The sequence below is a fragment of the Oncorhynchus keta genome, chromosome 4 (genome assembly GCF_023373465.1).
Source record: "Oncorhynchus keta strain PuntledgeMale-10-30-2019 chromosome 4, Oket_V2, whole genome shotgun sequence".
Taxonomy (NCBI): Eukaryota; Metazoa; Chordata; class Actinopteri; order Salmoniformes; family Salmonidae; genus Oncorhynchus; species Oncorhynchus keta.
The window spans coordinates 19,000,534-19,016,961 of NC_068424.1; the positions used below are offsets into that span (position 1 = coordinate 19,000,534).

At 41.8% G+C, this 16,428-nt stretch overlaps 1 protein-coding gene across 2 annotated transcripts; it reads right to left on the bottom strand.

Moving 5' to 3' along the window:
* Nucleotides 1–7,057: 7,057 nt before the first annotated feature.
* Nucleotides 7,058–12,591, bottom strand: LOC118370353 (translocon-associated protein subunit alpha-like). Of its 2 annotated transcripts, XM_035755313.2 has the most exons (9): nt 12,415–12,591; nt 11,507–11,640; nt 11,313–11,403; nt 10,724–10,986; nt 10,339–10,415; nt 10,119–10,197; nt 9,337–9,430; nt 8,841–8,855; nt 7,058–8,401 (listed from the first exon to the last, which is right to left on the bottom strand). In XM_035755313.2, the coding sequence occupies exons 1-9, from the start codon at nt 12,482–12,484 to the stop codon at nt 8,334–8,336; spliced, it is 891 nt and encodes a 296-aa protein (XP_035611206.1). In that variant the 5' UTR covers nt 12,485–12,591; the 3' UTR covers nt 7,058–8,333. The 2 variants fall into 2 exon arrangements, with proteins under 2 accessions (XP_035611206.1, XP_035611213.1); XM_035755320.2 differs by lacking the exon at nt 8,841–8,855 and having other exon boundaries at nt 12,415–12,589.
* Nucleotides 12,592–16,428: the final 3,837 nt, after the last annotated feature.

The window sequence follows — 16,428 nt, forward strand, 5'->3', positions numbered from 1 at the left end:
GCCACAGAGCACAGAGCACTGGACTAGTCAGGCGCCGCCAGACAACTACCCATCTGGCACTAACAACATACAAACAAACCTACTACTACGACAATAAACGACTAAGCAATCAGAGAGAGAATGAACCGAAGTGAATTTCTGAGCTGTGTTTGGAACTTCAACGTAACACAGAGTATTAAGTGGGGGGGTGTTGACAGGTGGCGAAGCTGCTACTCCATGCAGAAGACTGTCCTTTAGTGGCTGTACCCCGGTATCTCCCCCATCCCAACCCTGCTCTCAGGCACTGGGAAAGTATTGGCAGACTCGAATGCAAAATGCAATCCTGTCCTCAAAAAACACTGTCAAGGGACTCTGCTTCTCTCATTTGTCCCTGTGTGGGTGTGTGATTATGAGTCCCATAAGAATGCACATGGACTGTTTTTATTGTATTTATTTGGAAACCCAGTGAGGGGTGAAGAGATGTGACTTGAGGAGAAGCCATTTATGATTACGACATTGATGCTGCAGAGAATAATGGATTCAAATCCACAAAATGGTCGCCCAGCATCGGCCTGGAACTTCGATTATCACTATTGATTCTAAAGCTTTATGTACACCATTGTACGTGTTTTATAGATTATGTGGATCTATTTTCTTTTTCTTTTCTTTTTTAGTTTGGCAAAGATATTTTTTCTTCTCAGATATATAAATATGTATAAAACTGTGAAATTAATTGTGTATAATGGGTGAGTTTTAGGTTAGTTTTGCATGTAAACCTTTTGTTCAATTAAGGATTTTCTTTTTTTCTCTCGCTCTCAGGGTCTTTATAAAATGCATATTCAATACTTCATTTTCCTGAGTTGCAAGAAGTTCTTCCAAGTCATGATTTTATTTGTAATGCTTAACGGTCAATCACTACATTTAGCACTTGATTGTGAACTCAAATCAGGAGAACAGAGAAAATGATGTGCTCAAATCCTCGTGGTTGAAAGCGTAGTCAAGACTATTTTCATCAGCATTCTTTTTGAACGGTATACACATAAACAAGGTGTTTTTCCTTCTTTTTTTGGTCTCCTTTTGATTCTTAATTTTTATCCCTCACTCCAAATTTCTGTCACCCGTGACCATATTATCCTCTCGTTTTGAAGAGGAAATCAAGTCGTGACTCTGTAAAAAAATAAAAATAAAGTGGCTGTCTGTCACTGTCTGACGTTCTGACCCGTTGTGAAAGGGAACTTTGCGTCGCTGCTACGGCCACAACAGAACTGACCAGATAAAAGGACCTGGATCAGAACCTTCAATGTCAGCTACACTGCTCCCTCCCTCCTGGTATTACGGCGCTTCAGAATCAGAAATGTAAGCTGTTCTGTATTGAAAAAATGAAAGCAATAAAGATATATTAAGGAAAGGTGTGAATCAAACTGGCCTGGTGGTGTTTTTTTTGCCCAAACTGACCGATCACTGGTACGTGGTTCACACTGTGGCCCAGTACACGCTCTGCTTGCAAGAACACATCTAACAACAGTTGTGATACCACAGTTTGTCCTTAAACAATTACACAGCTGTTTTGGAGACGCCTCACAATGATTTATGTATCACAAAAATATTGGTTGTGTCACAACCATGGTGTCAAGTATGTGTACAACCTGATTACTTGGCGTCAAGGTTCAAACTGAGTCAGGCCGAGGTACTATGTGTTGGGCTGGCCTGCTTACACATCCACCATAGTTGCTTGAACAGTGTTGGAAAGCATGTGAACAATGTGAAAATAAAATATCCAAGCCAGCCAGCATATTACAGTCGAGTTAGCCCTATCCTATACTGTGAATCAAGCGTGTGTGTCTTGTAATCATGAATGCATGACTGTACGGCGCAAAGTGACCATACTCAGTCAGCATATTCACCCAAGCCCAAGTTGTTCCCAAAAATGTATTACTCTGTCTAGGGTCGTTCCACAAAATGAGTCCCTTTTTGGGTAGTGTAACTTTTTTGGGGGGTAGGTCAACAAAAATGTTTTCTTTCACCTAAATGTTAACATTCATTCATGACCAGCATATGTTCAACTTAATAAGACACATGTTTTCCCATCTCAATAGGCAAAATTAAATAAATTATATTAAGTGCCTACTAATTAAGGTAACAGGGTTGACGCTTTTATCTTAAATCAGTCATGTGTGGAACACGGAGGGGCAAATTAATGCAAGCTTAACAATCCATTTTTTTGTGAAAACATTTCTAGCCTATCTGGGTAACACGGTTAACGTGATATGCTTGACCCCCTCAGTTTTTCACAACAAAACACCACGCACACCTCCAACTCAATCATGAAGTTTGCAGACGACACAACAGTAGTAGGACTGATTACCAACAATGACGAGACAGCCTACAGGGAGGAGGTGAGGGCCCTGGAAGAGTGGTGCCAGGAAAATAACCTCTTAATCAATGTCAACAAAACAAAGGAGCTGATTGTGGACCGCAGTGAAGAAGGTGGGAAGCTTCCCAAGTTCCTCAGCTTACACACATCACTGACGATCTCAAATGGTCCACTCACACAGACAGTGTGGTGGAAGCGCAACAGTGCCTTTTCAACCTTAGGCGGCTGAAGAAATTTGGCTTGGCCCCTAAAACCCTCACAAACTTTTACAGATGCACAATTGAGAACATCGGACTGTATCACAACTGCACCGCCCGCAACCGCAGAGCTCTCCAGAGGGTGGTGCAGTCTGCCCAACGCATCACCAGGGGCAAACTACCTGCCCTCCAGGACACCTACAGCACCCAATGTCACAGGAAGGCAAAAAGGACATCAACCACCGGAGCCATGGCCTGTTCACTCCACTATCATCCAGAAGGCGAGGTCAGTACAGGTGCATCAAAGCAGGGACCGAGAGACTGAAAAACAGCTTCTATCTTAAGGCCATCAGACTGTTAAATAGCCATCACTAGCTGGCTTCCACACGGTTACGCAACCCTGCACCTTAGAGGCTGCTGCCCTATATACATAGACTTGGAATCACTAGTCACTTTAATAATGTTTACATACTGCTTTACTCATCTCATATTAATATACTGTATTCTATTTTACTTGTATTTGAGTCAATGCCACTCCAACATTGCTTGATCTATTTATATTTTAATATATTTTTCGTTTTTTAATAAAATTACTGCACTGTTTACTACTGCACTTTAGATACTTGCACTGTTAGATACTACTGCACTGTTAGATACTACTGCACTGTTAGATACTGCTGCACTGTTAGATACTGCTGCACTGTTAGATACTACTGCACTGTTAGATACTGCTGCACTGTTAGATACTGCTGCACTGTTAGATACTACTGCACTGTTAGATACTGCTGCACTGTTAGATACTACTGCACTGTTAGATACTACTGCACTGTTAGATACTACTGCACTGTTAGATACTGCTGCACTGTTAGATACTACTGCACTGTTGGAGATAGAAAAACAAACATTTCACTACACCCGCTAAATATGTATGTGACCAATACAATTTGATTTGAAGAGTAGAACAGGGTTAACCTTATGAGGGTTTCCCAAACTCGGCCCTTGGGTCTGGTTTTTGCCCTTTTGGTTTTTGCCCTAGCACTACACAGCTGATTTAAATAATCAACTAATCATCAAGCTTTGATAATTGGTATCAGCTGTGTAGTGTTAGAGCAAAAACCAAAACGTGCACCCCTTGGGGTCCTGAGTTTGGGAAACGTATGTTTTTTGTTTTTTTTAACCTTCAAATACAACACTAATCACGTGAAATAAATAATAAACTTACGGAATGACCTTCCAAGTAACAAACTAACGAGGGCTTTACAATGATGGTGAAAACCTGGGAGAAATCTTGGGGTAAAGTGGGTTCAAAATCTTCAGAGAAGTCGGTGCACAGAGGGACGCCTCAAAATGCTGAATTTTGGCACTTTAGCAAGTCTTTAATTCATATTAAAAATACGATTTATTGAGTATTCCATGTGGTCTCTATATAAGGGCACTTTAATTTATAGCAGGCTTTTAAAATCCAATATTGGTGTACAATTTCTAATTAAAATATCAAAGGGATGCAAAAGGGACTCATTTCGTGGAACAACCATCTAACCTGAATCATTTGGTGATTTCTTGGACTAACAACTAAACAAAAGCGATACTCCAGGTTTTCCAACTCAGATCCTGTAAATATATAAATTAGATTTGTGTGGTTTAGATATCATGCATATTAAAATGTGTACATATTTACATTTTATTTCTTAAATACAGACAAGATATACGCAAATACACAACTCACTTTATACACACACACCATCCCACATCTCCAGAAAGATAAAGTACTGTTGTTGATGGGCAGGGCAGAGGTGTTGCTTCGGGATGCGTTTGAGCGGATTATTTTGATCACTTTCAAAGTGTGTTGCATTATGGGGATAAAAATTGTCTTCACATCGACTGCATGAAAACACGTGCTCAAAGGTCACAAAGTTTTGACTGCAGTCGCTCTTCATCACCTTTATCCTGCAGTCATCACCTGCATGGTGGGAGGCTTTACTGTCAACCAATCATTAGGGTTTTTGTGTGACCCACGCGAACATGACTTGAGACGTGACTGAAACAGGAACTTTCCCACAATTCATGTATTTTTTTATGTATGTACCTTCACTTAACTAGGCAAGTCAGTTAAGAACAAATTCTTATTTATAATGACGGCCCAACCCGAACGACGCTGGGCCAATTGTGTGTCGCCCTATGGAGCTCCCACTCATGGCCCGGATATGATGCAGCCTGGATTCAAACCAGGTACTTCAGTGATGCCTATGGCACCGAGATGCAGTGCCTTAGACCACTGCGCCACTCGGGAGCCCCTGAGTTTTGTCTACAGTCGGATGCTTTCGCCTTACCACTCAAACGAGCCCACTCTCTCTGCCACAGTTTGAAGTGTGACCCTGCAGAGTCAGGATGATGGACAGATGCCTAGCCCCCTAACAACCAACCAGACACCAGGGCCCCAGGTGTGAAAGGACAGATTATGGCCCCTGGCCTGCTAGGGTCCAGCGGAGAAAGGGTTGCCTAGAGCAAAGGTTAGAAAGTTGTAGTTTCTCTCAGAGAGAGGTCTGTGAAATGGGGTGTTAGTCACCGACAGGGAATTCGTTACAATGTTCAGTGTCGTCTAGTGGGTGATGTCCTCTAGTACCTCTAGAGGTACACATTTTTGTTGTAGTCCTGGACAAACACCTCAATCAGCTTAAGGGCTTGATGATAGTTGAATCAGATAAGCTTGTACCCCCAACAGTATACATTTTTATTTGCCCAGACAACACATCTAATTCAACTACCATCAAGCCCTTAAGTTGAATGAGGTGTTTGTGCGGGGCTCCTACTCTGACTCTTTGAGGATACGGCCCCTGCCTTTGCTGTTACATCACTGTAGCTGGTGACTGGTCCCTGATCTTGCTTGGTGAATCTATAATTTAGTTGTATTATTTTTGGAAGAAAAAAATAACATAGCTGGGCATATTAATGTTATAAGCAATTTGACATTACATTTCTCACTGCAAATTATAATAAGCCTTTAACGTTACATTCACTAATAAAATGGCCCGGTAATCAATCAAAGATGTCACACTTTTAAAAGGTTATTTAATGTTTGAGCAATGCCAGAGCATTGTGGTTTGTTTGAATCCAGGCCCCTATGCAGTTATTACTCTAATTATACACTAATCAATTACTTATTTAATTGATGAAATCGGTCACACACATGGTTAGCAGATGTTATTGCGAGTGTAGCGAAATGCTTTTTCTTCTAGATCCAACAGTGCAGCAGTATCTAACAGGTCATATCTAACACATTCCACAACAGACCACGCGACCCTCTGGAGAGCCCTGCGGTTGTGGGCGGTGCAGTTGCCGTACCAGGCGGTAAGACAGCCCGACAGGATGTTCTCGTGTACCTGTCAAAGTTAGTGAGGGTTTTCGGGTGACAAGCCACATTTTTTCAACCTCCCGAGGTTGAAAAAGCGCTGTAGCGCCTTCTTCACCACACTGTCTGTGTGCGTGGATCATTTCAGTTTGTCGATGATATGTACACAGAGGAACTTAACTTTCCAACTTCTCCACTGCTGTCCTGTCGATGTGGATAGGGGGGTGCTCTGCTTCCTGAAGTCCACAATCATCTCGTTTGTTTTGTAAACATTTTCCTGGCACCACACTCCCGAGGGCCCTCACCTCCTCCCTGTAGGCAGTCTCGCCATTGTTGGTAATCAAGCCTACCACTGTTGCCGTCTGCAAACTTGATGATTGAGTTGGAGGTGTGCATGGCCACACAGTCGTGGATGAACAGGAGGGGGCTGAGAACACACCCTTGTGGGGCCCCAGTGTTGAGGATCAGAGTGGAGATGTTTCCCAACTTCACCACCTGGGGGCGGCCCGTCAGGAAGTCCAGGACCCAGTTGCACAAGGCGGGGTCTCAAGCTTAATGATGAGTTTGGAGGGTACTATGGTGTTGAATGCTGAGCTGTAGTCAATGAACAGCATTCTTACATAGGTATTCCTCTTGTCCAGATGGGATAGGGCAGTGTGATGACGATTGCATCGTCTCTGGACCTATTGGGACGGTATGCAAATTGGAGTGGGTCTGGGGTGACAAGTAGGGTGGAGGTGATATGATCCTTGACTAGTCTCAAAGCACTTCATGGTGACAGAAGTGAGTATTACAGGGCGATTTAGTCAGTTATATTAGTCTTCTTGGGAAAAGGAACAATGGCGGCCATCTTGAAGCATGTGGGGACAGCAGACTGGGATAGGGAGATTGAATATGTCCGTAAACACACCAGCCAGCTGGTCTGCGCATGCTCTGAGGACGAGTATAGGGATGCCGTCTGGGCCGGCAGCCTTGCGAGGGTTAACACGTTTAAATGTTTTACCAACGTCAGCCATGGAGGAGAGCCTAGTCTTTGGTAGCGGGCCGTGTCGGTGGCGCTGTATTGTCCTCAAAGCGAGCAAAGAAGTTAATTTGTCCGGGAGCAAGACATAACATATGTATTAGTTCACACTGTAGTAAATAAAAACCGACATAGCATATTCTCATCTCCACTTTAATTTTTCTGTTTTCTACATCAAGATGTACCAGTGTCCAAAATGAACACTTCACTTACATACTCGGCAGAGAAAAAACAAATAATCATTCAAGTTTCCGACAATATCACAGAGAAAGAAATCTACTTGGGATCCATCCATTCTCAAATGGTCATTAAAAAGCTCAGTGAAAGAGGGGGGAGGGGGTGCGATTTAATTGCAAAAATGTTGTTTAAATCAATTTGACAGTCCAGAGACCATTTAATTGCCTAACTGTGTCAGTGCCTAACAGTTAGTCCAGAGTCCCTCTCACAAGTTACTATGAACAGGCTATGATACAGTAGTAAATGTACTGTGCCTCTAAAATGCACAAGTAGTAATCCCAGACATGTCAAGAAATGCAGTATAAAAACCCATTAGCCAGGAATAAATTATCTTTGCAGTTCACTCATCTGTATTCCCCAGTAGATACTGTACACCAGTGCTGGACCTTTATTCAGATTGCAGTCTTACAAAAGTAAAAAAAATCTCATCCTGAATTCATACTTGTACTTGACGTAAAACGATTTTGGGAATATGAAGAATGCAAATGTAAAAAAAAAAAAAAAAAAAAAAAGGCACATTGAGGGAAAACTTCACCATATCCTCATTATGTTCACAGAATCATCAAAGATGGTTGAACGTTGCAGTGCACTACCAATAACAAGACTTGAAACCAGGCCTCCTCTGTGCCACCATGCAGAGGACAACAATGTGACAGAAACCCAAATGTGCAGATATTAAACGGTGCAAAACATAAAACAAGTAAAAAGGGGTGTTATGGTTTTCCAGGACACCAAAATTAACAATCACTATTCTGCCTCAAAATATATTCACAGGTGAAAAATTATGACAAGGCAGTCGCAACAAAACAGAAACCTAGAACAAAAACCCAGAACTGTATCATCTCCCAATATCATTTACCCAGCTCTAAAAACAACCACTTCCGTCCACCATCCCCATCCTCCCTATGCTTCAAGACATGCATCTTCGCAAAAGCACACTCAAACTGCATAACATCACCTCTGTGATAACGCTTCTTTTGACAGAATAATTAACAAATGGGACCGTTTTTTGTGATGTTTTGTCTAGTTTAGTGGTAGAAACCAGTCTCTTGTGAAGAGGACGACACTTGGTTCCATGGTGAGAGAAGACTGTTTGTTGCCTTTCCACGGCTAACAAGGGGAGGTATGGCTGTGTCAGGTGCCAAGCGCGAGTGACAGAACTGGGCAGGGGCCTGGTCACTCGTCCGAACCAGCCGTGCGCTTTTGTGTCCTCTTGCGGGGAGACCGTTTGGGGGAGGCCTTGTCTAGGGAAATGAGAGGAGAGTTTTAGGAAATGTTTGGAAATGGTTTTAAACGTCACTCTTTGGATCAGATAAGCAGATCAACAAATATTTTTTTCATAGGCCAAGTCTAAAATCAACAACTAGCCGCACCCTGTAGATCTTTAAGGATTGGATGAGTTTAAGCAATATGGTTGAAGCTCCACAGACCTCGTTGCCATTACCTTATTGCTTATATCCAACTGATCCATTCAGACCTATGAGGAGTATCTCAGGGTAGGAGCTAGGGATTTGAAGTCAGTGACCATAGCTATTACACCCAAGGCTAACATGAACCAATGATTGAGATTGCATATTCAGAAGCACTAATAATTACATTCACTGATGATTCAGAGGAAACGTAAGAATTTTGCACAACCACTACTCTACAACTGCTCGCTCCTGAGAGAAATGGAAGCCTCACCTCGCCGACTCTGCACTGAAGACGCAAGGAAAAAGAGAGGGAGAGAGAGAAAAGTGTGAATGATCCCATGCAGTGAGAGAACAGCTAGTTTTGAAAACACCAGCTAAACACAGAAAACTCAAGAGCCTTTAGCTAAATACACCCTGAGATGAAAACAGGCATCTATGAAACACTGCAACGTTATAAAGCCATAGAGAGAAACATAGCAAGGAGGGGGCATAGCAGCTAGGATGCGTGTTACTTCTGTCCTCTTAAACACACATTTCATGAGACACTGTCACTTAAATAGATTTTGAACTTGTACTCAAGCAGGCCAATCTAAGTTAGACCCATATATTTAACTTTACACTATTAGTAACCTAGGCAGAGCTGTTGAAGGTGCTGGCACCCCTGGAGCTAATGGCTAGCATAAACATCCTGTGACTAATGGCTAGCATAAACAGCTAGCTCCCCTGTGGCCACTAGAGAGATGTTGAGTGGTGTAGTGAGGACTTACTGATCTGATTAAGGGTCTCCTGGGGAATCCAGCTCATGTCCACGTCGTTGTGGCTGGACGTGCCCATCTCCACCTTAGCAGCTGGTCTCCTCCTCTGCAGGGGGACGACGACGACGACACACACACAAAAGGAAGTTACTAAACTGACTTCCACTAGACTTCTACAGAAACCAAACTCTAAAACGATCTTGTATGGCATAAACCCCTTTTCAGCATTTTCCCCTCAGTCTTCTGAAATGCCCTAGCATGGGTTAGAGACGAACTTCCTCCATTCAACATTGAAACATAATCCTCAAAACTATCCACCACCCCCATAACCTTTCCAATAGTCTTTTTTTCTTAATTTGACCCAGTAGTAGTAGTGGAGCACTAAATAGCTGAAACTGAATTCGCCAAAAGTCGTAAATTGGCACTTACAGTCTCCCTCTTTCCCTGTCTACCTCAATGTTCATCAGAAAACAGGTGTATTATCTCAAATCCTTTTGTCATCCTGAAAGAACATCAACTCATTAAAAAACAACCACCTGAATTGAGAGAATCCTACCGTTGAATATGAACAGGCATCTAATTAATTTCTCTCTGGACTGCTATCTACTGTCATATCTGCATTAGGTGACAATATTCTATGCAAATCTTGTCATGGAGCATTGCCTCAGCAGAAGTACATCTCTCTTTCAGTCTTCGTATCATTATCGAGGAAATAACACAAACAAAGGAATGATATGCTTAATTCATCGTCTTTCCGTCTCCTGAATCCAGTGGCGTGGGCATTGTAGCTTTACCTTTCTGGACTCCAGCAGCTGATGAAGGCCTACCACCACTAGCAGGCCCAGACCAGACAGGAACACATACATGAAGATCCTGAGGATGCAGAAGAGAAAGAAGAGTTAAGACACGTTTCACAAACACACACCCCTGGTATGGCAGCCATTCCCAATAGAATGGTTTCATTTAGCACTTCTGAATGTCTTCCAACAACAGGGCTAGTTCAAATGGCCTCACGTCTCTCCATCCAGTCCATCCTCTCTCTCGGTGATGGTCACTGTCTGGTTGAACACAGCATCCTGGAATGTGTTACCCTGAAAGAGAGAGAGAGGAGTATGAGAGAGAGGTATGAGAGAGAGCGAGAGGATCAGATATCACCTCCAGTTGGTGAACCAGGACCCCCCTTTATCTTCTTCAGGTTAATCTGAAAGTTTAACCTCGCATACAAATAGTGGGCAGACTTCAACCACACACCATGAGTTAAACTAATTTCCTAATATAAAAACAATTGCCTAATGAAATATAGATAAGGAAACTGAGAAACCAAACCCATGACCATTCTTGACATGCAATCATTTGTGAAAAAGACAAAAAATGGCTGACGAAGCTGAGGCCCACTCACGTTGCTGTCTTTGTAGTTGAGGTTGATGACCAGGCCGAAGGGGCGCCCGCCCATGGGCTCGGCTGGGATGAAGGAGTACTCGAAGGTGGCCTGGCGCCCAGCTGGCACCACTATGCCCAGCTGCAGGGCTGTGAAGTTCTGGATGTAGAACTGGAAGTCCTGTGGGTAGCGAAAGGATGCGTCCAGGGACTCCACCACAAAGTTGTCACTTCCCTTGTTGGTGAAGCCCATCAGGAACTTCACAATGTCGTTGGCTGGGAAGTCTGGAGGCAAACGCCAGGAGGAAGAGCAACAAAAGACTGAGTGGTGGCGTGATGGGGAATTTGAAGCATACACAAACTTCCCTTTCATTCAAATCATTTAGCACATACTTGTTCTTTGCAATAAATGCACTCAAATATGGAGGTTGAAACAACATATTATAGACTAAATATTGGTGCTAAGTAAATCCATCTCCAAATACTAGTCAGTCTTAGCATTAAAGTGAAACAACACAGTTCAAAACAATCATAATGACAAAAATGAAGTGCAAATTCAACATGCAGATAGATATGTTGAGACGAGCCCCAATCTGTGCCCGTACCCCTACCGTCTCCCTTGACAAAGAGGATGGTGGTGTCAGCATTGGGGGAGGCATTCACTTCTCCTCCTATGGCTTCCTCCTCTTCTTTTTCTTCCGTCTAAATATAAAAATTAGACACTATTTTTTAGATGAAATAAGCAAGGACTGATAGGGCCCATGTTAAAAAACTAGGGAGGCGGCTAAAAGTAGTAATCTCTTACCAATTCCGTGTTTTCATCATCTTCAACTTCGGCCTCATCATCCTCATCCTCTGTGTTCACATCAACATCATCCACAGCATCTTCATCAGCTGCCTCCTCATCCTCAGTAGCATCCTGTGCTGCCACCAATGGCCCTGGATTGATTGTAAGGAAGTTCATTGATTAAAATCTCACCAAATCATTTTTTTTGGAAAACAAACTTGTGTCAAAATAAAATATTATTATTTCCACACCAGGGCGCTTAGTTACATAGTTAATATTGTATCAAGGGATTAAAACTGAGTTTGAACAAATATTTTATTCATTACAGTTACAGGCCCTAGGCCTAACAAACGTAATTACATTTTTTTTCTCCTGTTTCATATCGCAAGCTTCTAAGACACAAAAGCAAAACACTGATATGATTGCCAGGCTTTGCCAACAATAGAGGGCTACTGTGGCCAAGTTCTGAGGCTGCTTCTCCTAGCCCAATAATGAACGTTACTCCTTATTGTCCAAGGAACTTACATGATCTGTTTATAGGCAAAATGGCCCTGGAAGCCAAATCAGCCAAAAACTCAATCTAAAAGGTAAATCGAGTCTTAATTACGGTTCTAGAAAGCAAGTAGGCTGGTAAGGAAGGACACGTCAGTCTAGTTAGGTAGCACACCGTTAAGTATAAGTAAGACTCACTATTAAATAATATTTGGAATAGTTACTAAAAAAACGTGTAGCCAGTATCAACATCAATAAAACTACTAATTGACAAAGGAAGTAGCTACAATGTCCTACTAGCAGAAAATACAATTTACACAAGAGCATGGAGTGGCCTTCCAAAGCTAACTTAACTAGCTACTGTAGCTAACTGTGACTGATGGCCAATGTGGTTTCTCTTCATCTCGTTAACCTAAGTTCAGTTCGGTACTCACCTTTCATGATAATCGTTGCCGGGAAAGCTAGTAATACCAGCAAAAGCACTTTATGTAGAAATTGTACCATTTTGAAGCGAAATCCGTACGCCTCCTTCCCGGTGAAATATTGCTTCACTAAATCTTACAGCTCCTTCCGACTGCTAAATTGAAATGCGCTTGTCCACATCCGGGTAGCGTGCCAGATTCAAAATATACATGTTCCGTCGGAGACATTAGAAAGGAGGAGATAAGAATCCCGTCTGGTCATCATTTTATTTCCATGAATTTACAAGCTGCTAAAAAAAATCAAAAGGTACTCGATGATATTGGATATTAAACAACACAGTTCTTAAAGATCCTATTCTCATTGGAAACATGAGAAAGATAGTTTTGCAAGAAAAGACTTGGGTCATGGAAGTAGATGGGATTTGAGTAGTCATTAAACGTGCCAAAGAGCTGATGCACCTAAAGAACCTTAGAGAAAAATAGTTGATGAGAAAGCTTGACCGTTTTCTAAAGAAAATATAATCTATCTCAAGAAGAGGAGTGTATTTAAATCTTTACTAGAATTAGAACAGCTTTACACAGACCTGGCAAAGATCAAGAGCAAAATGGATTGAAGAGGAGGAAAGAAACACTCATTATTTTTTTTCACTTGAAAGAGAAACTACAAAAGAAAATCTATAACTGTACTCAAAATGAATGATGTGTTATGCAAAGATCCCATTACAATATCAACATTTGTCAATTCCTTTTATGAAAACCTTTACAACTCACAATTTCAGGAAGATGGTTGTGAAAGCTACATTTGGAAGATGGTTGTGAAAGACACATTATGTCCCTGTAATTGAGGAGGATTTCCACTCAGTTTTCGATTCACCTGTGTCTATTGAAGAAATTAGAGAGGCTCTGAATTCAATGACAAATGGGAAATCACCTGGCCCTGATGGCCTGTCAGTTGAATTCTATAGACAGTTTCGGGGGATACTAGAATACCCTATTTTTAATATGTTTCAAGATTACATTGAAACGGGTGAAATGGTCTCCACTATGAAACAGGTCCTTATTTCACTGATTCAGAAACCTAATGAAGACCCTTCTGTCATTGACAATTGTAGACCAATTACTTGATTAAATATTGATTACAAATTGATTGCTCTGGTTTATGCAAAAATATTAAAGAAAGGAATAGATTAAAGATAGGAATAGATATTATAAATGAGACTCAAACAGGATTTATGAAGGGCTGCCACATAAGCTCGAACATTCGTTTAGTCTTGGACCTTCTACATTATTCAGATGCAATTGATGTGGTTGTCTTATTTTCGGACTTCTGTAAAGCAATTGAACATTAATTTCTCTTTCTGTCTCTTAAACTTTTTGGTTTCGGTGAACATTTTATCAAAGTAATTTGCATGTTTACAAAGATGTAAATAGTTCTGTGTTATGAAATCTTAATACATCCAAAAGATTCAGTATCAACAGAAGTGTACGACAGTAATGCCCAATTTCGGCATTTTGTTCATTTTGGTTGTGGAACTTGTATCTCTAGATATTCTAAATAATGCAAATCTGTATGGCTTAACCATTTTTAACAAAGAAATACAAATTTCCCAACTGGCTGATGATACTACTCTTTTAATAAGAGACAAAGACCAGGTTGCCCTTAATGCTGTAACTGCATTTTCTATTGCATCAGGATTAAAACTGAATGATTCTAAATGTGAAATCTTATGTCTCTGATGACAAAGAAATATAAAATATTCCTGTAAAAGACTGTGTTGAATATTTAGAAATACATCTGTCAAAAAAACACTTAGTCAGACATAGGAATTTCTCTCCGAAAATAAAGAAAACCAAGAATATATTTCATCATTGGCTACAAAGGGATCTTTCTATATTTGGGAGAGTGCTTCTGTCCAAGGCAGAGGGACTGTCTCATTTTGTGTACCCCTCATTATCTTTATTTGTAAATCCCTCTACCTTGACTTCATCTGGAAAAATAAGTCACACAAACTAAATAAGTCAGTCCTCTCTAATAAAAGATCTGAAGGAGGTCTGGAAGTGTTGGATTTTGTTGACATGAATAACACTTTCAAGATCAATTGGTTGAAAAGATGTTTAGTCAATACTGAATCAATTTATTTGGTATTTCATTCCAAACAATGTGTTTAATACATTGGGAGGTCTTCAATTTTTACTGAAATGTAATTATATCCTGAAAGATTACCAACTAAATTGGCTAGGTTTCACCAACAAGCTTTAATGGCCTAGAAAATATGTTTCCTGCACAATTCTTCCCCACATAAAGCTATTTTGTGGAATAATTACAAGCCTGAGTCTGTAATACCTACATGTTTCAAGCAGACCACCATAGGCCCTGTGCCCAAGGAAGCGAAGGTAACCTGCCTAAATGATTACCACCCCGTAGCACTCACGTCGGAAGTGCTAGGTCTGCACAACGCATCACCGGGGGCAAACTACCTGCCCTCCAGGACACCTACACCACCCGATGTTACAGGAAGGCCATAAAGATCATCAAGGACATCAACCACCCGAGCCATTGCCTGTTCACCCCGCTATCATCCAGAAGGCGAGGTCAGTACAGGTGCATCAAAGCTGGGACCGAGAGACTGAAAAACAGCTTCTATCTCAAGGCCATCAGACTGTTAAACAGCCACCACTAACATTGAGTGGCTGCTGCCAACACACTGACACTGACACTGACTCAACTCCAGCCACTTTAATAATGGGAATTGATGGTAAATGATGTAAATATATCACTAGCCACTTTAAACAATGCTACCTTATATAATGTTACTTACCCTACATTATTCATCTCATATGCATACGTATATACTGTACTCTATATCATCGACTGCATCCTTATGTAATACATGTATCACAAGCCACTTTAACTATGCCACTTTGTTTACATACTCATCTCATATGTATATACTGTACTCGATACCATCTACTGTATCTTGCCTATGCTGCTCTGTACCATCACTCATTCATATATCCTTATGTACATATTCTTTATCCGCTTACACTGTGTATAAGACAGTAGTTTTGGAATTGTTAGTTAGATTACTTGTTGGTTATTACTGCATTGTCGGAACTAGAAGCACAAGCATTTCGCTACACTCGCATTAACATCTGCTAACCATGTGTATGTGACAAATACAAATACAATTTGATTTGATTTGAAGGGCTGGTCATGGCTCACATCAACAGCATCCTCCCGGATACCCTAGACCCACTCCAATTCACATACCACCCCGCATACCACCCCAGATCCACAGATGACGCAATCTCAATCGCACTCCACACTGTCCTTTCCCACCTGGACAAAAGGAACACCTATGTGAGAATGCTGTTCATTGTCTACAGCTGAATGTTCAACACCATAGTGCACACAAATCTCATCACGAAGCTAAGGACCCTGGGACTAAATACCTCCCTTTGCAACTGGATCCTGGACTTCCTGATGGACCGCCCCCAGGTGGTAAGGGTAGGCAACACGTCTGCCACGCTGATCCTCAACACTGGGGTCCGTCAGGGGTGTGTACTTAGTCCCCCCCTGTACTCCCTATTTACCCACGACTGCGTGGCCAAACATGACTCCAACACCATTATTAAGTTTGCTGATGTCACAACAGTGGTAGGCCTGATCACCGACAACAGCCTGTAGGGAGGAGGTCAGAGAACTGGCAGTGTGGTGACAGGACAACAACTTCTCCCTCAATGTGAGCAAGACAAAGGAGCTGATCATGGACTACAGGAAAAGGCGGGCCGAACAAGCCCCCATTAACATCGACAGGGATGTAGTGGAGTGGGTCGAGAGTTTCAAATTCCTTGGTGTTCACATCACCAACGAAATATCATGGTCCAAATACACCAAGACAGTCGTGAAGAGGGCAGGATAAAACCTTTTCCCCCTCAGGAGAATGAAAAGATTTGGCATAGGTCCCCAGATCCTCAAAAAGTTCTACAGCTGCACCATCGAGAGCATCCTGACCACCGGTTGCA